General features: G+C 40.7%; 1 protein-coding gene across 23 annotated transcripts in view; it reads right to left on the minus strand.

Annotated features, from left to right (window-relative positions):
- Positions 1-24,787, minus strand: part of LOC114784939 (NACHT, LRR and PYD domains-containing protein 12-like) — a 100,311-nt gene that overhangs the window by 67,559 nt on the left and 7,965 nt on the right. For 14 of the 23 annotated variants that reach the window (XR_003748957.1, XR_003748958.1, XR_003748956.1 and 11 more), the window contains exons 1-5: positions 3,631-3,767; positions 3,129-3,285; positions 2,821-2,919; positions 2,134-2,192; positions 106-1,933 (exon numbers count right to left, since the gene is read on the minus strand). Coding sequence is in view for 9 of the 23 variants with exons in the window: in XM_028970830.1 (XP_028826663.1) it covers positions 106-1,933; positions 2,134-2,192; positions 2,821-2,919; positions 3,129-3,262 (2,120 nt within the window). In the remaining 14 variants the exon portion in view is untranslated. Of the gene's footprint in view, positions 1-105; positions 1,934-2,133; positions 2,193-2,820; positions 2,920-3,128; positions 3,286-3,630; positions 3,768-12,462; positions 12,478-17,915; positions 18,360-19,118; positions 19,293-19,361; positions 19,547-20,031; positions 20,206-22,350; positions 22,508-23,034; positions 23,209-23,497; positions 23,595-23,788; positions 23,963-24,495; positions 24,670-24,787 lie in introns of those variants that run through there. The other 9 variants (XM_028970827.1, XM_028970829.1, XR_003748952.1 and 6 more) reach the window with 8 other exon arrangements.

Raw genomic sequence — 24,787 nt, forward strand, 5'->3', positions numbered from 1 at the left:
TGTTGGTCTTTACTGGACGCTGTATGCAGTGGGGCTGTGTTCAGCATAAACAGCACATTTATGATATAAACTGCAAGACTGAAAGATCCTCAGTCAGGAACTCACCGAGCCTTTCTGCAGTTCCTCACTGCGATCATCAGCCTCTCACGACCACCATCATCTGTATTGTATTTCCTCAGGTCAAACTCATCCAGAACATCCTCTGATACCAGGATCATGTAGGCCAGTACTGAGCAGTGGGCAGGTGAGAGATTTTTACCTGATTCCACCAACACATCAATCTCCTCATGCAGTGAAGAGTCTTTCATCTCAAGCAGGCAGAGCAGAAGATTCATGGCTCTTTCAGTGGAGACACTCTTTTTTCCAAACAACTTAGTCAAGACCATGTTGCGTGGTTTGTTCTGATTGATCATTTTCTTTTTGATGTACTGACTTGTTCTCTGGAGACTTTCTGAGCTGCTCTCTGTTTGGGGCAGGAGACCTTGTAGAAGTTCCTGGTTGGACTCCAGTGAAATTCCCAGAAGGAAACGGAGGAAAAGATCCAGATATCCATTCTCACTCTGTAAAGATTTATCAATAGCAGCTTTCAGCAGATCATCCAGTGAGACTTTCTTCTGTCTTGTAAGAAAAGTCTCCAGTTCCTCCATATTCTTCTTCACATAGCAGTAAAACACCCAGAAAGCAGCAAGAAAGTCCTGGATGGTCAGATGCACAAAGCAGTAGATCTTCTTCTGCTGAAACACAGATTCCTCCTTAAAGATCTCAGTGCACATCCCAGAGTAGACTGAGGCAGCAGTGACGTCTATTCCACACTCTCTCAGGTCTTCTTCATAAAACAAGAGGTTTCCCTTCTCCAGCTGGTTGAAGGCCAGATTAGCCAGTTTCAGAACAACATCTTTATTTGACTGCAGGAGCTTCTGTCTGTCCATCTCACTCCTCTCATCATACTTCTGGTTCTTCATGTTGGTCTGGATGATCAGGAAGTGGGTGAACATCTCAGTCAGAGTTCTGGGGATTTCTTTACTGTCGTCCTGGAGCAGCACTTCCTGAAGAACAGTGGCTGAGATCCAGCAGAAGACGGGGATGTGACACATGATGTAGAGGCTCCTTGATGTCTTCATGTGGGAGATGATTTTGTTGGCTTGAGTCTCATCTCTGATCCTCTTCCTGAAGAACTCCTCCTTCTGAGGGTCATTAAACCCTCGGACTTCTGTTAACTGGCTGATGTGTTGAGCAGGAATCTGATTGGCTGCTGCTGGTCGTGATGTAATCCATACGAGAGCCGAGGGGAGGAGGTTCCCTTGAATGAGGTTTGTTATGACCACGCCCACTGATGATGTCTGTGTGACGTCACACAGCTTCTGTTCCTGAATGTGGAAATTCAGCTGAATTCTGCTTTCATCCAGACCATCAAAGATGAAGATCATCTTACAGCCCTCATATTTCTGTGTGTCCTCCAGCTCCTGAAGCTCAGGGTGGAAGTCCAGCAGAAGCTGATGAAGACTGTACCCTTCATCTTTAACCAGATTCATTCCCCTGAAAGGAAGCAGGAAGATGAAATCTACGTCTTGGTTTGCTGCTCCTTCTGCCCAGTCCAGGATGAACTTGTGCACAGACACAGTTTTTCCTATTCCAGCAACACCCTTGGTCATCACAGTTCTGATGTGCTTCTCTTGTCCAGGTGAAGCTTTAAAGATGTCATTACAGTTGATGGGCGTGTCTCGTCTTCTTCTCCTGTGTGCTGCTTCAATCTGCTGAACCTCATGTTCTTTATTCACCCCTTCAGTCTCTCCCTCTGTGATGTAGAGCTCTGTGTAGATGTTCTTCAGGAGGGTCTGGTTCTCTGGATCTATGATGCCTTCACATATGTGCTCCACCTTCCTCTTCAAACTGGATTCATGAGACTGTAGAACTTTCTTTAGGACACCAGCCTCTGTTAATAAATAAAAGAACCAGAGATAGCCATTATTCATTATTTGGAGTTTTATCTTCTTTCAGAGACACACGGCAGCTTCTGAATGTTTCTGTATTTTATTACTCTACTGTGACCCAACAGAAAGTCAAAGTCTGTACTGATGTCTTAATCATGTGATTAAAGCAGCAGAACATTGTTCTTCCAGCTGATTGTCTTACTTGATCTGGTGGTTCCAGTAAATGGCTGGAAGACAGAAACAGGCAGAGTTCTCCTCTGCCTGCAGAGAGACGGTCATGAACAGAGAGGACATCAGCATCACATCATATACTTTTCATTCTTTAAGCTCCACACTGAAATGAACTGGAAACTATTTACATTGCATTTCCTTAATAATCAATATAACGTGACTGTAGGTGTGTGTGAGTGAATGGTGTGTGTGTGCACGCCGGTGTCCTGCTGCAAACAAACGGTTTATCTATGAACAGTTTAGAGGTTATAAACATATAATTAATTTTGTGTTACTACATTGCTGACTTTTTTTAAATAAGTCTTGTGACTAGTCGCTAGATCATAAACTGATGCAGATGAGGCTTAATCTCCACTGGGTTTATGATGCTTCTTCATGAATTAATTACTCTTCACAAACTAACAACTGGACACTGAAGCCTTTAGTCTACATGGAATTTACATTTCTAGAAAATAAATCTCATTTGACAGACTGGACAGACAGATTGACAGACATAGTTAATAATAACATAATCTACTGCAAGTAGATCAGCTGATATGAGTGTTTTATGAGTGTTTCTAAATGATCAGATGGTTGGATTCAACATTAGTCGCTCTGGATAAGGGCGTCTTATAAATGTAAATGTAAACATCAGATTTAAAACATTGATGTTTCTTACTTTGAACCAGAGGGGGGGCTCTCTCCGCGGAAATTAGGAGGACGGTCCATGGACCGGTCACTCTTCATAGACACACAGCTGGACACTGGAGACTTTAGTCTATGTGAGAAAATGAGTGTCGTTGGTTCACTGTGGTCATAGATATATGTATATTGTCGAAATACAAAAAGATAAAAAGCTGCTACTCTACATGATTTTTATCATCAGCTTTGTGTTTAACTAAAATATATATTTCAGAATATAATAAAATTGTCAGTTGGATTGAAACACCAGCTTGATAATAATTTCTAAACATTGACGTTTCTTACTTTGAATCAGAGGCGGCGCTCTCTCTACTAAATACAGGAGGACGGTCCATGGACCAGTCACTCTTCATAGACACACAGCTGGACACTGGAAACTCTGGTTTGTGTGTCTGATCACCGTCCCCACGGAGACTCATTTTAGACACAGAGCCACTTAGACCTGTGGAAACATGAACCACACAGGATGTTCATGATGGTGGTGAAACTGCTACAAACACAGACGCCATCTTCTTCAGGTCCAGACAGAAGACCACAGTGAACATTTACATGTATGGCATTTACCAGACGCCCTTATCCAGAGCGACTTACAATCAGTAGTTACAGGGACAGTCCCCATGGAGCAACTTAGGGTTAAGTGTCAGGGACACAAAGGTAGTAAGCGGGATTTGAACCTGGGTCTTCTGGTTCATAGGCGAGTGTGGCTAGGCTACTACCACCCATTAAACAGTGCAGTCCTACTGAAAATGCTGAGTTATTTCTCGTAATCATTCTGAACATTCCGTACCGGCTAAAAAAACCTCCAGAGAAGCGCGCTTCTACTGAATCCAGAGACGCCGGACACGTTCCGCAGCTCAGAAGCGCCCAACTTTACTTTTTAAACTCGTTTCTCGCTGAACTAAAAACACTTTAAGTTTCGTCTTCGGAACCGGAACAGGAAGTGACGTGGAAGTACTGAGTAATACTGCTGTTCCCCCGCCTGCTCAGATTTAATCTACATTTTAGTTCTTAAGTAACAAAAAATGGAATGAAAAAAATTAGGAAAAGAGTGAAATTATAAAAATTATAGAAATTATACTTTTATTGACTTCGTAATGGCTTTAACACGTCTAATGTTTTATTCTTGCACGTTAATTTGTCTCAGCAAGATCTGAAAAGCAACAGTAATACATTTTCCTCTGGATGGAATGTCTTATTGTCATAATTACAAAGTAAAATATGGAGGCGTCACCACACGCTAGACAATGAAGAAGCATTATAACACTTTAATATTACACATAATGTAATAGCAGATTTATCATGGTGGTAACGTAGAAGTAGAATGTAGAAACATTTTTATATTTCATGTTAGTGTTGAAGTTGACGTCGTCTCTGAATCTTGCTCTGTTTGTGCCACTGATGGACAGAAAAGGTCATGGGACCCAGGAAAGGTCGTGGCCAGTTCAGAATCCAGCAGTTTGGGCGTGTCTGTGAAAGGGACTTTTCATCAGTAACATGTCAGGATGAGGCGTGGTTGGTTTAATTAATGTTTAGTTCATGTTAATTCATCCAGCGGTGAGTACAGGGCTCCTCTTAGCGCTACGTCACCGTGAGGTCCACATGAACGTCCCAGAACCAGGAGGACAGGAGAGAAAAGCAGCCACCAGCTTCCATTTAACTCCGTATTTGGGGTTAAAGGCAACGTGTAGAAATTATTACTCCTCTAGTTTCATATTTCTTGACCTGGGAAGCTACTCTGGGGCCAAGAATAAAAGACACTTAACACTTGGGTGTAAGTAGCGGATGGATGAGGAAGGAGTTACCACCCGTCCCTCCAAAGCCAAGAGCAGACAAGGTTCTACACCTATTTGCTGCTTTTTAGACATTTTTTTTACATGCACCAACTGATCAGGGAGGCCCGTGCTTGACCTTGAGCTTCTGGGTCATTATTTCTGGAATATTTAGGATTTTTCTGAGCAGCTGAGGAAGCTGCGTGGTGTTTTGGGGTGACCTGTGCTTCTGACATCCAGCTTCTGCTTCCTAATTCACTGCATTTTTGAGAGATTCGGATTACAGAAACATGTGAGGAAAAGCGGGAGATCTGCACACCAGACTCACCTCTCAGGTTAAACGCGGCAAAGCACCAGAGTAGTGATTCTGAGAAAGAGGACAAGGACGTGATGAAGACACAGTGAAGGGGGTTTCATCTGAAAAAACGGTTCTGCTCGGGTCCCACCTGCTCTCCTCCCCCTCCAGCAGTTTCCTGTAGGTATGATCTTGACGTCCAGCGGCATCTTGACGTTGAGCAGATGCTGTTATTCGCGCAGGTGGCGTGCCATCTCGTCCTTCATGTTGTGGATGTCCTCCTCCAGGCGGCCGATGCTGTCCTGGTAGCCGCCGGCCTCCACCGAGAAGTTCTCCTCCATCTCCCGCATCTGCCACTCCAGAGACTCGTTCTGTGTGAAACAGATAAAAGAGTGAGGTGGAGGTTACCCCAGGGTGGGTGTGGCTGGAGGTGGGCGGAGACTCACCGCGCTCTTCACAGCATCCAGCTTGCAGGTGAGAACCTGCACCTGACGGCGGAACTCGTTGGTGTCCTGCTTGGCCTGGCGGAGGGCTTCATTATTACGAGTGGTGGCTTCAGACAGGTCAGCAAACTGCAGAAGAAAGACAGAAGGACTTTTTACTTCTTCTTCTCCACTTCATGACATGTTTTACCCTGATAAGTTTGTGACATGGTCACAGTAGTGATGGGCATCAGGTTTTCAGAACTTCATGAAGCTTATGGCCTCATCACAGCTACAAGTCTGAGCTTGTAGCTGAGACTCTATCTTCACAGCTGAGACTCCCTCTTCCAACATAGAAGCTCCGGTCACCTTGTACCACCTTGTACCAGTCCTCCGACTCCTTGATGAGTCTCCAGGACTCTCTGTAGGACAACATCAGGTTCTGGTAATGAAGATCAACATCCACAGACATGAATAATCGAATTACTACACTTGTATGTTTATTAGTGTCTTTCACTGGTCCTTTATTTAACTACAGGATTTTTTTCTTGTTTTGCCCGTATACTGTTCAAAGAATATATAACAACAACAATAGCAACAACATAATAACAACAAGAACAATAATAAATAATTATTATTGTTGTTGTTGTTTTGGATTTTTATATGTTCCCAAAAAAAAAATTGTGTTTAATTGTTTGAAATGTTTTCCATTACTTTGACATGCACATAAATGATGGTAATGACATGGTAACAAATGATGGACGGGCTTCACTTTTTGTTTCATTAAATCTCACATGTTATAACTGGAATTACAGCAGCACCAGTCGACATATTCAGGTGAAACGTAATAAAATATTTTTAATTTTGTGCAGTGTGTATGCATGTGCATGTGTTAGTGTTAGACACTAATGTAGACAACACTAATGTAGCAGTAACATTAATTATCCACCAGAGGACAGCTGGTAACTGTTTAAGTCACGTATGTCCCTGGAACGTCTCAGTGGTAAAAATAAAAAATGGGCAAATGTAACAGAGGATCACAGCTGAGACGCCCTCTTCCAACATAGAAGCTCCGGTCACCTTGGATTTGTACCAGTCCTCTCTGTAGGACAATATAAGGTTCTGGTAATGAAGATCAAAAAAAATCCACAGACATGAAAAATCGAATTACTACACTTATGTTTATGTTTATTAGTGTCTTTCACTGCAGTGTGTGTGCACGTGCGTGTGTTAGACAACACTAATGTAGCAGTAACATTAATAATCCACCAGAGGGAAGCAGATAACACTAATGTAGCAGTAACATTAATAGTCCACTAGAGGGCAGCAGACAACACTAATACAGCAGTAACATTAATAATCCACCAGAGGGAAGCAGATAACACTAATGTAGCAGTAACATTAATAATCCACCAGAGGGAAGCAGATAACACTAATGTAGCAGTAACATTAATAGTCCACTAGAGGGCAGCAGACAACACTAATACAGCAGTAACATTAATAATCCACCAGAGGGAAGCAGATAACACTAATGTAGCAGTAACACTAATAATCCACACAGAGGGAAGCAGATAACACTAATGTAGCAGTAACATTAATAATCCACTAGAGGGCAGCAGACAACACTAATACAGCAGTAACATTAATAATACACTAGAGGGCAGAAGAGAACACTAATGTAGCAGTAACATTTATAATCCACTAGAGGGCAGCAGACAACACTAATGTAGCAGTAACATTAATAATCCACTAGACGACAGCAGACATCTGAGAGGTGAGGACAGAGCTGAACAGCTCACAGCTGAGAGGGAACAGTACCACAGCCTGGGAGAAACATGATGATACATCAGATTATTACACTTATTATTACTCTGTATTTACCTGTAGATAAACACACAGTTTTAAACATTTATTTTTAACAATTTCTCAGAGGTGTCAAAAGTATTCACAGTCATTACTGAAGTAGAAGTATAGATACTAAGGTTTAATCAGACTTTTGCAAAATAAGAAGTATTAATTCAAGATTTTTAATTAAGTATAAAAGTACTGGATTTAAAACTACTTAAAGTATAAAAGTAAAAGTAATGTAAGGGGGAAAATGCCAATAAGGACAAAAGCTTAGGGGCCAACCCGCCTCCCAATTTTTTTAAAGGTTTATATCATGACTACAATGTTTTATTAAAATGTAAATCTTGTTTTAGTCACACATGTCCATTTTAGTACAATGCAAATATATTAAAGAACCTTATAGGTGTATGTGTACTACTCATCATTAATATGTATTTCATGGAGTGGAAGATACAATACTTAAAGGCATCTAGTCATTATCAGTCAATATTATAAGTCAAACTTCAGAGGCATGTTAGCAACAACCTTTATTGGGATGTAATCAAAGCTTAGCTGCAGGAATCGGTCAACAAAATTATTGTACACGGGGAGGCTTGAATTGTTTACAGGTATTAGAAATCCCCAAATGAACAATTAATAATTAATCTAAAACTCCTGATATGGTATGCTCAATTCTATAGCTAAATGGCACACAAACAAATGTGATGAAAAAAAACTTTGAACGTCAGGATCTACATCAGTCAAGCACAGAGGTAACAGAGTTACCAATAAGCTTTGTTCAGCCTCAAAAGCATCTGGTTCTCAACGTTGTTTGAGCCAATGCATGCCCTTCTTGGCCTGAAGACCAGCAACACTAAACAGTCTTTCACAGGTTGCTGAGGCCGGGAGTGCTGGATTAAGATTAAGTGATAGCTGGTACACAGCTGGGAAGGACTTCAGCACCTCGACTGTGTCTCCTGGGCACCCCAGGTACGCATCTAACTGCTGGGTTGTTTAAAGGGGGCCGCCCTTCTTCAAGGAGGAGAAAAAGTTCTCTTCCTCAGATGACTGGGAGCCCCAGAAGTGGGACAAAGTCATTGCTTTTCAAGTCACAAGTAAGTCTCAAGTCTTTGCCCTCAAGTGTCGAGTCAAGTCCAAAGTCAAGACTGATAAGTCTCAAGTCAAGTCCTAAATCCTGCAGTTTGAGTTTCGAGTCCTTTCAAGTCTTTTCAACCGCAGAATAATAATATATTTTTACCGATCGTGTATGCTTTTAAAATCTATTGTTTTATTAAAACAAGTGCAATTGAAACTGCAGAAATAAATAGTGCTGACATTGCACTATTAAATTCATTTTTAACATTTAACTCATATTTTTTAAGAATATTCTTCATTTTAAACCACTGCTTTACAGAATAAAAGCATCTAAAAAAAAAAAGTGCAACTGTAATTATTTGAACAAAAAGTGCTAACATTGTATTTCCATGACATATTGCATTTCAATTACTTCCACAGCAGTTTGTCCTGTCCGGTAACAAATACATGAACATAACAGACTTAACCGCGGGAAGTGGAAAATAAGATGTATTTGTGTTTACCAACTGTTTATTCAGTTAAATAGCTGCATCCATGTTACTACGTCACGTTTGATGTGGTAATTTCACAGTTCGAAGACTCATTCTCGCCCCCTACAGTGCAATTCGGCTAGGTATACATCCACGCTAAAATATCAAGGTGCAAGTCATCATAGTGTAGCAGTTCTTCTTCTGCGTTGTGGAACTTTTTGATTCCGTTTCTTGATGAGCTGACACCCAAGAGATTTTCCGTGCAAAGTGTATTCTGTGTAAAAAGCAAGATCGCATCAGAACATCACGTCTTTCTGCACCTCTCTCTCTCTCAACTAACACCATGTGTCCAAGAGAACTGAACATTAACATAAAGCATTCACAATTTACAATACTGCATTCCTGTACAAAAAGCAAGGTCGCGTCAGAACATTGCGTCAGAACATCGCGTCTTTCTGCACCTCTTTCTACAATATACAGTATTAAAAGAACATAAAAAAATATTCACAAAATAACACACATGCAAAATATTCCTAATATGTACATAAATTAAAATGAAAGAAATAACTTTTTGCACACAAACCCCACGCACCTCTCACAGCTCACGCCATGTGTCCAAGAGAACCGGGTCTCAAAAACAAAATAAAAGTCTTTAGAAAATAAGAACATAAAAGTCACAAGAAAGAAGAAATATACTTCTAAATATACTTCTAAAAAATCTAACTATTTAACTCGGGCACAATATCTTGCGTAGTATAGACCCAGCTCCCAACCCAACTTTGTGAATAGATTAATGGCGATATTTTTTTTATCGCCCGATAAGAGTCTCACGTTAACGCAGCACGTTTTTATCGCCCGATAAGTGTCTCACACAGCACGTTAACGCCGATAACGGCCCACCACTAATATGTATGTATTGTACGTCTTTGTTGGTGGCTAAAATACACGTTGCTGCTGACCGCCGTCTACTGTGTGCGATACTGTACATTGGCTAATGTTATGTATAAGTACCTCATCCTACAAGGTTTAAAAAAATCACTTTAATAAGTGTACAAATTAAGGAAGTGAACTCGCAGTGGACAGATTACCAGTTTGCGACGTTAACAGAGAGTTTACAGCCTCACTGATTTAACTACACAGCAAAGAAAAGTTAGCAAATAAGCGTTAGCATTCACTCAGAACTTACCGTATTGGTGTAACTTCAAATGTCGAACGTAGTTAGAAGTTGTTGCATCTCCGTCTGTAATCTTCGACCCGCATGTTTTGCATATTGCTATTCATTTTTTGTTGACCACCTCGTAGTTTTTATATCCGAACGAAACTATCTTTGGTATCATTTTGTCTAACTGGCGCGTTATTTGAGAGTTCCATTGCATTGGTTGTCCTGTAATTTGATAGGATAAATGCTGTTGGCTCAAAACAACGTGGATCTAATTTGATTGGATGTCTTGCCGACAGCAAATACGCGCACAGACGCACATATACACAGACATTGAAAGATACAGAGCGTTCGGTAATAACATACGTTTTAATCTTTGGGTTTTCTGGGAAACAGCAAGTCTTGTCAAGTCAAAAGGCTCAAGTCCAAGTGAAGTCACGAGTCAATCATGTTAAAGTCCAAGTCGAGTTGCAAGTCTCTTTACATTTTGTCAAGTCGAGTCTAAAGTCATCAAATTAATGACTCGAGTCTGACTCGAGTCCAAGTCATGTAACTCGAGTCCACACCTCTGGGGAGCCCTCACTGATGTGCTTCTCGACATGACAGTCCAAGTGGCTTCTGATATAGTCAAGGCCTGTGGAATAGAAAACAAAAGTTAACGAAACAAAAACCAAAATAGCAAAAACTTTGATTATGTGACAGTATTGTAATAGTGTTTGTATAGTGTTGTGTTTAAAGTGACGTGATTGTCATTGTGAAACACTGCAGTACAGCACACGGTGACACACTGAAACATGTCCTCTGTATTTAACCATCACCTTGGTGAGCAGTGGGCACCAGGACAGGCGCCCGGGCAGCAGTGTGTGGGGACGAACCTACTTGATCAGCGGCACCTTGGCGGTTTGGAATTCAAACCAGCAACCTGCCGATTACGGGTTTGCTTCCTTACCCTCAATTTTTCCTTTTAGAGTTTAAACTAAGAATAAGTACTAAGAATAAGTTAAGAAGTGAGACATTTACCAAGTTTGAGGACATTTTCGTCACTTGTCCAGCAGGTCTTAAATTTGGGAACCAGAATAGCTGCGGCTTTCAGCTCTGGATCTGCAAGCATCTCTCCGAAGCACTTTTCAAGGCCTGAAACAAGTGCAGCAATCAAACACTCACAGAACTTGGAGGTCACGTGAAGTTGCTGGAGCTTGGTCCTGAGTAGAGTTATGGTGGGCACCAACCATCCCATCTGTACACTGGTTTCTCCCTGAAGAACATCAAGTGCCTTTGCAACTGGGCTCGTTGTTAATTTCAAGAAATGAATTTCCACTGGAAATGTTGAACCTTCAACTGAAGGAACTGATGCCATGAATCACATCCATAGTAAATATGCTGGCTGCAAATCTTGTCATAGTGCATACTTCTACAGCATTTGAGCTATAAAACTGTGACTTTTTCTCGTTATTCTCACTATTCCACCTTGTAACAACAGGCCTTACGAGTTGGAGTTTGCAGTGGTCTTCTATTACTTCAGATGCACTGGTTCATCTTGAACTTTTGTTCCACAGGCTAAAGTATTTGGCAAATGTGGACCTTGACAAGCGCTTGTTCAGTGGGGTTGACCTCTCCTTTTGAGCCATCAACTGTGGACACTAAATTGAGGAGGTGACAAGCACAGCGATGGTGCTTGGGAAGCTGGTGTTCCAAGTAGTCACCTTCAGCCAAAAGGGATCCGGTATCAACAAATTCAACACCGTCAACGCTTTCCTCTTCTTCATCATAGTCATCATTTTGTCCACCATCATTCTCTCCTCCATCACCCTCTCCTACAGGTTCAGGATTGTTGTTCTCGTCAATCTGTCCATAAACTCTGAAGTCTTTCAGGAAGTTTGATCCGTTGTCAGTTGTTGTGCGAATGATCTTCTCTCTGATATTGAATTCTGTGTGAATGTCATTTAAGGCGCACGTCGGGGCAGAAAGGGTACGTGTCCCTTTAAGTCGCTTGCATGCCAGGGCAGCACAAGATCTCTGCATGGTCTGGGTTAAACCATTTACATTTACAGCATTTATCAGATGCCCTTATCCAGAGCGACTTACAATCAGTAGTTACAGGGACAGTCTCCCTGGAGCAACTTAGGGTTAAGTGTCCTGCTCGGGGACATAATGGTAGTAAGCGGGACTTGAACCCGGGTCTTCTGATTCATAGGCAAGTATGTTACCCCTAGGCTACTACCACCCCGGTGGTAACACCCTGCGCACTGGTACCAAACCAGTGCACAGGGACACCAGTGAAACTGTTGTAGTTGCTACGAACTCAGTCTCACAAACGGCAGCTTTCACTTTTATTCTCATTTCAACAGAGGCCTTTGTGACTTCGTTCACAACAGTATTACGCGTCATGACATTAATATTTGGTTGAAGAACAATGTTGCTGAACAATGTTTGGTGGGTGCAAGCCTTGGACAAAGCATTTGAGGACTGCTGTATCCACGCGTGCCTGGGACAATCTTGTTTGATGGGTGGGTTAATGAACATTCAGTGGATGACTTCCTTTTGAGGGCTGCTGAAGTAAGGTGTGTGCACCTCTCTAGACGAGTGGGGTGTTTCTTCTGTGGAGAAAATTAATGCACAGATTGAGATTCATATTACTTCACATACTATCTAGGACTTGTGTTGTATTAAATGTCAAGCTTGAAGTTCACGAATGAAGGTCCGACTACTAATTAGGGGGCAGTTTTACTCGTCTATGCAGTTATGTTGTCCAGCAGCCTTAGAACGTGTTTAAATCAACCAGCTGTAGAGCTCAAAACTTTGTAGACTATAGTTTTGCAGAATTACTGCTAGCAAGCAAACCATGGCATGTCTGCATGTACCCAGGCATAGCAAACGTTGCTACTAGTGATGTTACGGGACGTACCGAGGCTTTGGAGCGGGTATCGAGCAGTGGAGGGGGCGTTTCCGCGAAGCGCGTATCAGGCTTGCTTCATTTAGGGGAGGAGCCTAAAATGATGACGTCCGAAGCCTCGCTGCCGGCTGTACCATGTGACGCGAAGTTTGAGGCAATAAAACCCCCTCAGGCTCCATTCAAAATGTGGGGTTTTGATGGAGAGTTCAGAGTTGGATTTTAATAGCTTGGAAACTAGAGTTTGGAGAGCGTTTATATAAGCCCTCTGGAGTACTGGGAGAGGCAAAAAGGACTGTACCCCAATTTGTATAATCTTGCTCTCGCGTTTTTCTTCTGTGTCATGTGAAAGTGTGTTTTCAAAGGCCGTCAAAAAAAAAAAGGAATCGCTTAAAACCAAAAACTGTTGAGAAATTGTTATTTCTGAATAAAAATTCCCCCGTTCTGTACATCATTGTCCAAGTTACACAAGCATACACGACTTGCCATATCATATAATACTTCCATTTTGTGAAAATATTCACACTCAATCAGTATTTTATTATACACATATGGGATCATTTATGTAGAACAATTATTTGGTCATACATGGTTTGTAATTATACACCTGGCCAGTAGGTGGTGTTGTGTGCACATGAAGCCTCGAGAAATTAACCCTTTCTCGAACCATTTGGCTCAAGTGGTGCGATGCCTCATGAGGCTTCATCTCACCATCACTAATTGCTACATCACTACGTTACTACAATATTGTGTCAATGAGCGACTGATAATAAGAAACTTTCATCTTACCTCAATATGCTTTTTTAAATGAGACGGAGACATTTTGAAAGCCATTAGCTCATGGTACTTCAGTGCTATAAATTATAGATAACCATTAAATTACAGATAACCAAAAATTTCTACTTAAGTAAGGTAACGAAGTATTTATATGATTCATGTATTCTGGTACGGAGGAAGGAGGAGAAAAATAAAATGGAGAATCCCCCATTCCTGGCCTGTCCTGCCACACCACACCTGACAACATAATACCATGTCGGTTGTAGTTCCTGTGAAACTCCGAACAAAGTGGTGATCGTGTGTGTCAAGTTTTGTAAGTTTGGAAGATCAGGATAATAAAAAATTGACATTTTATTTAAGGTCATCTTACAGAAAGAAAAAACAAATGAACAATAAGCATAATTTCACACCTATTAAATCTTGTGTTGAGGCAAGTAAGCCAGTTTGAGGAAGTGTGTTAAATTTAAAGTGACTTCACGCCGCGTTTTACACGCCTGCTAAAATACCATCAACCTTCCGGTGACTTCCAACCCGCCGTGAACACCAGCTGCTGTGATGTCTGTGAGTGCGCCTTCTGGTACCCGCACGGCAGTATGAGCGGGCCGTCACAGGGTGGAGCAGGCCGGGTCACAGTACGGGGCAGCGGGGGCCTGGCGGGTAAGGAACCGTAATCAGAAGGTTGTAGGTTCGAATCCTGAACCGCCAAGGTGCCACTGATCAAGGTCCCGTCCCCACACACTGCTCGCCGGGCGCCTGTCATTGTGCCCACTGCTCACTAAGGGTGATGGTTAAATACAGGTGACACATTTCACCGTGTCACTGTGTTCTGTGTTTTACAATGACAATCGCTTCACTTTAAAAAAAAAGGATGAAATCACACAACTTCTGTCCACCCAGCAGCAACAGAAATGTTGAGAGTGAAATAAGACATGAGAGATTTGCTAAATTTATCAGAATATATATAAGAGGGGAATGAATCAGAAGACTTTGTAGTTTTGCTAAACAGAAAATGAGACTTACAGTTACCTTCACTAGAAGTAATTAAAGCAATGTAGTCTGCAGATTTATCTGACACAATGCAGTTCTTATAAAATAAAATATGATTATTGTACATTTTGTTTGGTTTTCTTGAACAGACGTTCCAGTCGGTGTCCTTTGGTACTGAGACGGCGCAAGTTGACAGTAAACCATGGTGCTGAGCGAGAAAAAAAGACAGGCTGGTGTTTGAGTGGAGCAAATGTGTTAAGAAGATAATGAAGGTTGGGATTATAGTCAAAAACAAGTTCATCAGGGCTTGAAGAACTGTGAGTGAACAGAAGTTCACATACGGCAGATGAGAAGGTGTCAGGGTTAATATCACTTATCTTCCTAAATGTGATATCACAAGGAGTACAGATTTTTAAAAATGAACATGTGGAAGAAATTGGCTTTGCAGTGAATAAGGGAGACACCAGAACAACAAACTATTTACAAGACGTGACCTGTAGAATCAGCAGAAAATTGTTGATGAAGCCCAAAACTTTCTAGATAAGATGCGAAATCTCTGGAAAGATGGTTATTGACGTCCATATGAATATTGAAGTCACCAACATTTATCATATTAGAACAGAGTAGAGAAAACCGGGTGGGAAGAGCAGCAATAAGAAAAAAATGACACAATCTATAGTTATTGTACTGGCAACTGGACTTTGTTTGGCACGCAACTTTGAAACAGAAGTTCATACAAAAACGTTTTAAACAATGTTTTGTTTGCATGGTCTGGAGACGACATGTTCCAAGTTTAATGAGACTCAGATTTGGACTTTTTATTTTACTTCACTTATTTTTTAAATAGTAATGTTTTCAGGACAGGAATTTGCTGCAATTAATGCCTTTGATTCAGACACCTTCAATGGATCAAAGGAAACTATTTTTGTTTTACACCATACGGTTCTCAAGATATGAGCCATAATGTAAGTAGGCGAATTATAGCGCCACCTATGGGTGGTGTTAATGGTGTGTGAAGTGGACCTTAAACCATTGGTGTATGTGGGACTTTTGTAGTTGTAGTTTTGCTGCACATATTCTTTCTTTTTCAGCTTTATAAACAGAATCCTTATTAAAAACCATACAGTTACAAGTATTCTCATTTTATTTTCTCACCTGACACCAGGAGGGATCTGTACTCAGAAATTGAGCTTCTGCAGATACATCTCATTTTATTTCATAATTTCTCATGTACACATCATGTTTTCAGGTTATCAGCATAATATATCAGCTTGAGGGAATTTAATCACATTTGGTAAAAGAAACCAAATTTAAATGCTGGTGGTCAGAGGTCAAGTTCACAGAGATTTCATGTACAGAATATAGTTGTGAAGAGGATATAAATACGCTGCTCAAAAAACTACATCACACATCACATCCTACCTCTCGTCCACACTTGACCCCCACCAGGCTGCATACAGAGCTAACAGATGGACTGAAGATGGAACCATCATAGCGCTCCACACTACCATCTCCCACCTGGACCAGCGGGGGTGCTGTGCTAGGTTGCTCTTTGCTGATAGCTACTTTAGTTGACTTTAGTTACTGGACCTTTTCCTTCTCCTCTCCATCTGATGCTGGATTAGAGATTTTCTCTCCGATCGCAACAGAGAGTCAGAGTGGGATCCCAGCTTTACACAGTCCTCAGCATTAACACAGGATCTCCACAGGGGTGCGTACTGTACAACTGTGTCAGCACCCACAAAAATAGTTCGCAGATGACACCACTGTGGTGGTGAGACAGTGTACAGGGAGGAGGTCCAGAGATGTTGTGTGGAAAACAACTTGGTCCTTAACACCTCAAAAACCAAGGAACTCATCCTCAACTTCAGGAAGAAAAATGCTGACCTGCAACCCATCTACATCAGCGGGGAGGGTGTGGAGAAAGTGACCAGTTTTAAGTTCCTGGGTGTGCATATGGATGTAAAGAAAGCCCAACAGCGACCCCATTTTCTGAGGATCCTCAGGAGATTTAACCTGAGGAAAGAGCTGCTGACCATCTTCTACCGCTGATCCATTGAAAGTCTTCTGACATATTGCATCTCTGTGTGGAACTCGAGCTGCACGATGGCAGGCAAGAAGATAGGTCAGAAGGTCATCAACACTACAGGTAAAATCATTGGTCACTAGCATCCTTCCCCAAAGGACGTCTACAACACCCGCTGTCTCAAGAAGGCATGCAGCATCGCTAGAGACGGGACACACCCGGGACATGGGGTGTTCCAGATGCTGCCCTCCAACAGGGCTGAGGTCAAGAACAAATAGAATGAAGGACGTTTTTACAACCAGGCAATATTACTCATTAACTCAAACATATAAACTGTTACATACACTCTGCACCTACTCTGCTGCTATTACATTACATTATACTACAATTCATACCAGTACGGTACCTCACTCATTCAGCTTGTTTAGCACAGTCCTGAACAGATTTGTAATTTTTACGTATTTATCTTGCGTAATGAGCATCTTCTTTGAAGTTAATACATTTTAATCTTCTATTCTTTTATGGCATGTTGCATTGTGGGTGGTGAGCAGGACCACGGTTTTGTTGTACTTTTGTATGATTGTGCAATGACAATATAGTCTTTAAACTTAAACAGCACAATGTAACTCCAAGTCAATCACACTTCTGTGAAATAAAACTGTCCACTTAGGAAGCAACACCGAATAACAATTAATTTCACATGCTGCTGTGCAAATGGAATAGACAACAGGTGGAAATTACAGGCAATGAGCAATACGTCCCCAATAAAGGTCCTGCAGGTGGTGACCACAGACCACTTCTCAGTTCCTATGCTTTCTGGCTGATGTAGAGGACAATCAGGCAACAACATTGTCAGTGGGTCAGTAATGGTGTGGGGTGGCATTTCCATGTTCTCACCAGAGTTAGCCTGACTGCCAGTAAGTACCGAGATGTAATCCTCAGGCACCTTGTGAGACCACATGCTGGTGCGGTTGGCCCTGGGTTCCTCCTAATGTAAGATAATGCTTGACCTCATGTGGCTGGAGTGTCTCAGAAGTTTACATTTACATTTACGGCATTTGGCAGACGCCCTTATCCAGAGCGACTTACAACGTGCTTTCAAGTTACCATCGATGAAGAGATCAATTCCGGTTCACTAGGACCCCAACTATGAATACATCTATTTAATTCACTCTGTTGTAGATTCTGTACACAAAGTTCGACAACAAGAAAATTACAATTTAATCTAAGTATTCTTTAAAGAGGAAGGTCTTGAGCTGTCGTTTGAAGGTGCTCAGTGACTGAGCTGTTCTGACCTCGAGGGGAAGTTCATTCCACCACCGAGGGGCCAAGATGGAGAAAAGTCTGGATGAATGTTTTCCTTTTACCTTCAGAGATGGAGGGACCAGGCGAGCAGTAGTTCCTGCAAGACGTAGGCATTGATGCTATGGACTGGCCTGCCCATTCCCCAGACATCATGTCTCGCTCCATCCACCAACGGCATGTTCCTCCATGGATTGATAAATTTGGTTTAATCAATAATTTTTGTGTGGTTTTGTTGTCAGCACATTCAACTATGTAAAGAACAAATTATTTAATAAGAATATTTCAGATCTAGGAGGTCTTTCTAATGAAAGACCTCAGCAGATGTTCATCAGGAAACTCTTCCATCCTCTACTTATTTCATTGCCGTGTTCCCTCAGGAAGAGGCTGCTGTCTGTGGTGCTGCTTGAAGATGTGAAGATGTTCATGGTTCTATTGGACAGCTGCTGATGTGCCAGAGTCCTCATCTTCTTCTGACAAGTTCACCACGATCCGTTCTGTACAGAATATAAACACACAGTAATTGTTACTACTACTAATATAAATGTGCTGCTGTATAGTAAAGGTCCAGTTAGAACAGATCTGATGTTGGTTTGATGTTTGAATACATGTTAATTCCTGCTGCTAAAGCACCATGACAATGGTGCTTGAATGTCAGATATCTTGTTCCCCAACTGGGAAAGACCCCCAGAACTGTTTAAAATGAGCTTTTACAAATGATGAAGAGAAATCTAAGAGGCTTCATGGTTATTTTCACATTACTGCTGTAATGATGCAAGTGTAGGTGTATGTACAATAATAACGGCAAATTCATACCAGATGTTTGCCTGTCCCAGGAGCAGGACACAATTATTCACCACATTGTCGCCATTTAAAAGAAAAAGGCCATTTAACAAGTCTCACTTTCAAGTGAACAATTCTTCTTCACCCGGCAAGAATTTAGTGTCTTAATATAAAAACTGACTATTAAACAAGACTATAATTTACTGGAGAAAGAAAGATAAGCTAAATACAGGATCTCAGCCCTAAATGTTAGAGTCTGGTTTATAAAAAGTAGAAAATGTGCACAACTCTCTCTCTCTCTCTCACTCACTCACACTGTGATGCCCCGGGCCACTGAGCCATCACAGCCGGTGCCAAGAAACCAAATCAAGGATGCAAAATGTATAAAACCTTTTTTTTTAATTAACTTAAAATGAAAACCAGAAGTTAATGTTGAAAGTCTACACATGAAATACAATAAATACAACACTCACCGTAGTTTCTCCAGTTTACAGTGTGGATCCTCCAGTGCTGTAGACAGAAGTTTCACTCCTGAATCCTTCAGATTATTGTTACTCAGGTCCAGGATTCTCAGACGTGAGGAGTTTGATCTGAGAGTTGAGGACAGAGCTGAACAGCTCACAGCTGAGAGGGAACAGCGCTGCAGCCTGGGAGAGACATGATGATACGTCATAATATGAAGACAGCAGAATAATAAAACATCAGAAGATACAAACCTCAAGGTGGTAGTAGCCTAGTGGTTAACACACTCGCGTATGATCCAGAAGACCGAGGTTCGAATCCAACTTATTACTATTGTGATGGGGGGGGGGACTGTCCCTAAGCCCGACTCGAAATCAATAGTTACAGGGACAGTACCCCCCTGGAGCAACTTAGGGTTTAGTGTCTTGCTGATTAGAAGCTGCAACAGAGTCAAACTGCAGCACTGCAGACATCAATCATTTAATTAATTTCATATAAATAAAAATAAGCTCAACAACTAAATGTATTCGGATGTAATTTAAATGTTCAAGCTATAAGACGATAACACATAAAAATTAAAATTAGACGACTTAATTAAGATGGATTATCACTTCGTTCACAGTGGAGGTTAATTTAAATAAAAAGTCAGTATCTATAGTACAAAGTGACTATTATCATTATCTTACTATAGCTTACTATTGTCTTACTTTAACCTTTTCTTCTGCCTTTCTGTCTCTACACTCAGGTAAACACCCTGCCCTTGATGGTCCTCAACACTGATGAGCTCCAGAGCTTTTCTCTGAAGTTCCAACTTGATTTTATCATCTTATGGCTGCAAAAAATATTGTATTAATGAACTTTTAATGACAACCACCAGTGAATCTTGAAAGTCATGACATAAAATATAATAAATAAAACACTCACTGTAGATTTTCCAGTTTACAGTGTGGATCCTCCAGTGCTGTAGAGAGAAGTTTCACTCCTGAATCCTGCAGATTATTGATACTCAGGTCCAGGAATCTCAGACGTGAGGAGTTTGATCTGAGAGTTGAGGACAGAGCTGAACAGCTCACATCTGAGAGGAAACAGAACTGAAGCCTGGAAGAAACATGATGATACATAAGATTATTAGTCATTATTACTCTTTATTTACCTGTAGATAAACTCATACAATTTACATTTATATTTATGCTCATTTATGCTTATACTGTTATTTGGAAGTTGTTTTTCTCCTAGATATTAAAAAGTGTTCCATGATGAATTAACATTAACTTTTAATTTTCATTCACTTTCAATAACTGTTTATTTGTAATTAGAGTAATTCATATTTATATTACAGTGATTCAAATCAAATCAAATATCAGAGTGGTTCTGTGGTGTCATGATTATAGTCATGATGACATCATTAGTCAGCAATGTGACTTTTTCCAAATTCTGTATTATTCTCTTGATGTTTAGTCCTCCAGTTCAGTTGTGAACAGATGAAACAGAGGGTGTAAGTAGCCTAGTGGGTAACACACTTGCATATAAACCAGAAGACCACAAAACTGTCACAGGTTCAAACCCCACTTACTACCACTGTGTCCCTGAGCAAAGGGACACTACCGGTAAACAGGCGGCCATGTGCACTGTGCTGTGTTTACATGTTTACAAAGCTACAGCATGCAAAATAGTCATAAATAAATTCCAAACCAATGTGGAGTGTGGGGAAATTATTTTACTGAAAATTAATATTTAAATTTATATAATAATAGAACTGCCACTATAATAATAATAAATTATAAAAATATTACATGAACAATAATAATACAAATTACTTACATATACAGTCATGGCCAAAAGTGTTGAGAATGACACAAAAACTGGTTTTCATAAAGTTTTCTGCTTCAGTGTTTTTAGATCTTTTTGTCAGTTGTTTCTGTGCTGTACTGAAGTAGAATTACAAGCATGTTATACGTTTCAAAGGCTTTTTGGACAATTAAAATCAAGCAATTATCTGGGACAAATCCTGACTGATGGCGACCCGTTCCTTCATAATCAGAGCTTGGAGTTTGTCAGAATTTGTGGGTTTTTGTTTGTCCACCCGCCTCTATAGGATTGCCCACAATTTCTCAATTGGATTAAGGTCCGGGGAGTTTCCTGGACCACATGGATGATTGGGAGAAGTTGCTGTCAGATGATGTTTTGGTACCATTCTTTACCCCAGTCCTCGGCAGTCCCTGTACTTTCTTGGGTGCCCTGAAGCCCTCTTCATAACACTTGAACTTCTCTCCTTGAACTTTTGAGGATCCGGTAAATGGTTGATCTTAGTAGCAGCAATATCCTTGCCTGTGAAGCCCTTTTCATGCAACGCAGTGACGACTGCTCGTGTTTCCTTGCAAGTAACCATGGTTACAGTGGAACAACAATGATTTCAAGCATCACCCTCCTTTTAAAGCATCCAGTCTGCTATTCTAACTCAATCAGCAGGACAGAATGATCTCTAGCCTTGTGCTCCTCAACAGTCTCACTTGTGTTAATGAGAGGAGCACTGAAATGATCTCAGCAGGTCCTATTGGGGCAGGGCTGAAATGCAGTGGAAATGTTTTTCGGGATTAACTTCATTTTCATGCCAATGAGGTACTTTGAAATTCATCTGATCATGATTCATAACATTCTGGAGTAAATGCAAATTGCCGGATCAAAAACGCTTTAATCCGTGACATTGTTGGGTGGGATGGAACAAATCCGGCTCTCCGACTGGCTGATTTGAAATCGGAACAAATGCGGTGCAGCGATTGGCCAGAAATTGGAACGTCGGTACAGAGTTGGAACATCGGTACAGAGAAGAATGAGATTCAGGACGCTGCATCAGAAAAGCCAGCAGGCTTGTGAAGGACTCTACACACCCCTAACATGCACTCTTTACCCTCCTACTATCAGAAAAAAGGTACGGAAGCATTCGGACCCTCAACAGCTTCATCCCACAGACCATCAGACACCTGGGACTTTACACTTTAAACTGACACACACACACAACCTCTTATGTTCAGAAGATATTATTATATCTATATTATATTTATATTACAGCAGTATTTGCACTTTTTTATACTTGGCACCTTCATTGGTCATTTCTCTGGTTTTTATTGCTGTCTGTCTTCTTGTTCTCTACATGTTTAGTTTGCCTTAAATGTTACTCTTGTATTGTACTTTATTTAGCTGGTTTGTCGAAACATTGATTCATTTTACTATGTGCTGTCTAACCTGTACATAGCTGATCCACAGGAGCTGCTTATCCAGTTCAACACTGCAGTCATTGAGTCTGTATGAAGCAGCCACTAAAAGAGACAGGATCAGACTGCAGTGGACTGTACGGTCAGCAGAAAGGATCACCGGTGCCCCCCTGCCCTCCATCCAGGACCTGTACCTCTCAAGATCAAGGAAAAGGGCAGGGAAAATCATCTCAGATCCCTCACATCCTGGACACAGACTTTTTGACCTGTTGCCCTCTTCTTCCCCCTCGCCATCTCCCTCCTAAACAGCTGAAACTGTCTCACTGAGAATCACCTTAACATTGCACTGCACTTTATGTACACTCTGTTTATAGGATCTTGATTTGTTGTCTATTATATTGTACTGCATTGTCTATTATAGTGTACTGCACATTGTTAATCTATAAACACTTATAGACCTATGTACATTCATACATATATTTATATTCAGTATATATACTACTCTGTACTTGAGAGACACCATACCGAAATCAAATTCCTTGTATGTGCTTGCATATACTTAGCCAACAAACACGATTCTGATTCTGATGACATTAAAGCTCAACTTGAACTCGAACCCTGAGTATCTCCCAGAAAACGGGAAAAACTTCCTCCGGGATCAAAAAAGTTTTTATGATTCTGAACTGTCCCTGTAACTACTGATTGTACGTCTCACCGTAGAGTCTCCAGTTTACAGTGTGGATCCTCCAGTGCTGTACAGAGAAGTTCCACTCCTGAATCCTGCAGATTATTGATACTCAGGTCCAGGATTCTCAGATGTGAGGAGTTTGATCTGAGAGCTGAGGACAGAGCTGAACAGCTCACAGCTGAGAGGGAACAGTCTCGCAGCCTGGGAGAAACATGATGATACAACAGATTATGAAGATAGCTGATTAATAAAACATCAGGAGAAACAAGCTGCTCTTCAGAAGCTGCAACAGAATCTAATAAAAGGACTTCAGAAATCAATTACTGAATTTATTTCATTTTATTAAAACCCTCAAACATTATTTTCATGTACTTAAAATTAGCTAAAAAAAGTAAATGTATTAAGTTTTCATTTAAATGTTTGTTCTTTAAAACAAAGTGACTATTATCATTATCTTACTATATCTTACTATTGTCTTACTTGAACCTTTCTTCTGCTTTTCTGTCTCTACACTCAGGTAAACACCCTGCCCTTGATGGTCCTCAACACTGATGAGCTCCAGAGATTTTCTGTCTACTCAGAACCTCCTAGACAGACATGATACATAAGTAACACATATCTTATATGTTCGTGCATAAACTGAAGTTCCAACATTATCATTTTATGGCTGCAAAAAATAATGTATTAAATTATTCAATATTTTTTAAAGATAAACTTAAAATGACAACCACCAGTGAATGTTGAAAGTCATGACATGAAATATAATAAATAAAACACTCACTGTAGATCCTCCAGTTTACATTGTGGATCCTCCAGTGATGTAGAGAGAAGTTCCACTCCTGAATCCTGCAGATTATTGAAACTCAGGTCCAGGAGTCTCAGACGTGAGGAGTTTGAACTGAGAGTTGAGGACAGAGCTGAACAGCTCACAGCTGAGAGGGAACAGTACCGCAGCCTGGGAAAAATGATGACCCATCAGATTATTACAAAAAAATATGAATTAACTTGTATGAATTTATAAACAAAAGTAACATACATAAATCATTAATCTGTAGAAGCAGAGTCTACTAAAAACATTGTTTTACTATTTGACCCATCATCTCAACTGATCGACCAGACCTTCCAGGCTTGTGTTCTTCACACATTACAGATCTGAACCCTTCAGCATTGTGTAAATAAACAGTTCTGTAAGCGGCAGGGAACATACAAGAGATAAAGTCATGAAGACATGGATCTAGGTCCTGTTTAATAGAATTATCCCTGGTTTCAAAGTATGATCTCTATAATCTGGGACTTTGATCAGTTTGTAAAAGAGGAGAAATACAACATTCAAAAGAAACAAGAAAAATACATGTACAGATACAAATATTCATTTTTTAATTTATTTTAATTTACAAAGAAAACAATAAAAAACAGATGATCTGATTTTTTGACTCTTGCATTCTTAATCTATGATTTGAAGAAAGTTCATGTTAGTCTTGTACCAACCTGAGAGTCTCCAGTTTACAGCATGAAGACTCCAGTCCTACACAGATGTGTTCCACTCCTGAATCCAGGATCCTGTTGTTACTCAGGTCCAGATCAGTCAGATGTGAGTCTGGTGACTGGAGAGCTGCTGCTACAGTCTTACAGGACAACTCAGTGAGGTTACAGTAGTCCAGCCTGTAAAGACAGAGAAGATGCCAATCATACTGTTGGTCCTTACTGGACGCTGTATGCAGTGGGGCTGTGTTCAGCATAATCAGCAAATTTATGATATTAACTGTAAGACTGAAAGACC

This window comes from Denticeps clupeoides, chromosome 2 (assembly GCF_900700375.1).
Source record: "Denticeps clupeoides chromosome 2, fDenClu1.1, whole genome shotgun sequence".
Taxonomy (NCBI): domain Eukaryota; kingdom Metazoa; phylum Chordata; class Actinopteri; order Clupeiformes; family Denticipitidae; genus Denticeps; species Denticeps clupeoides.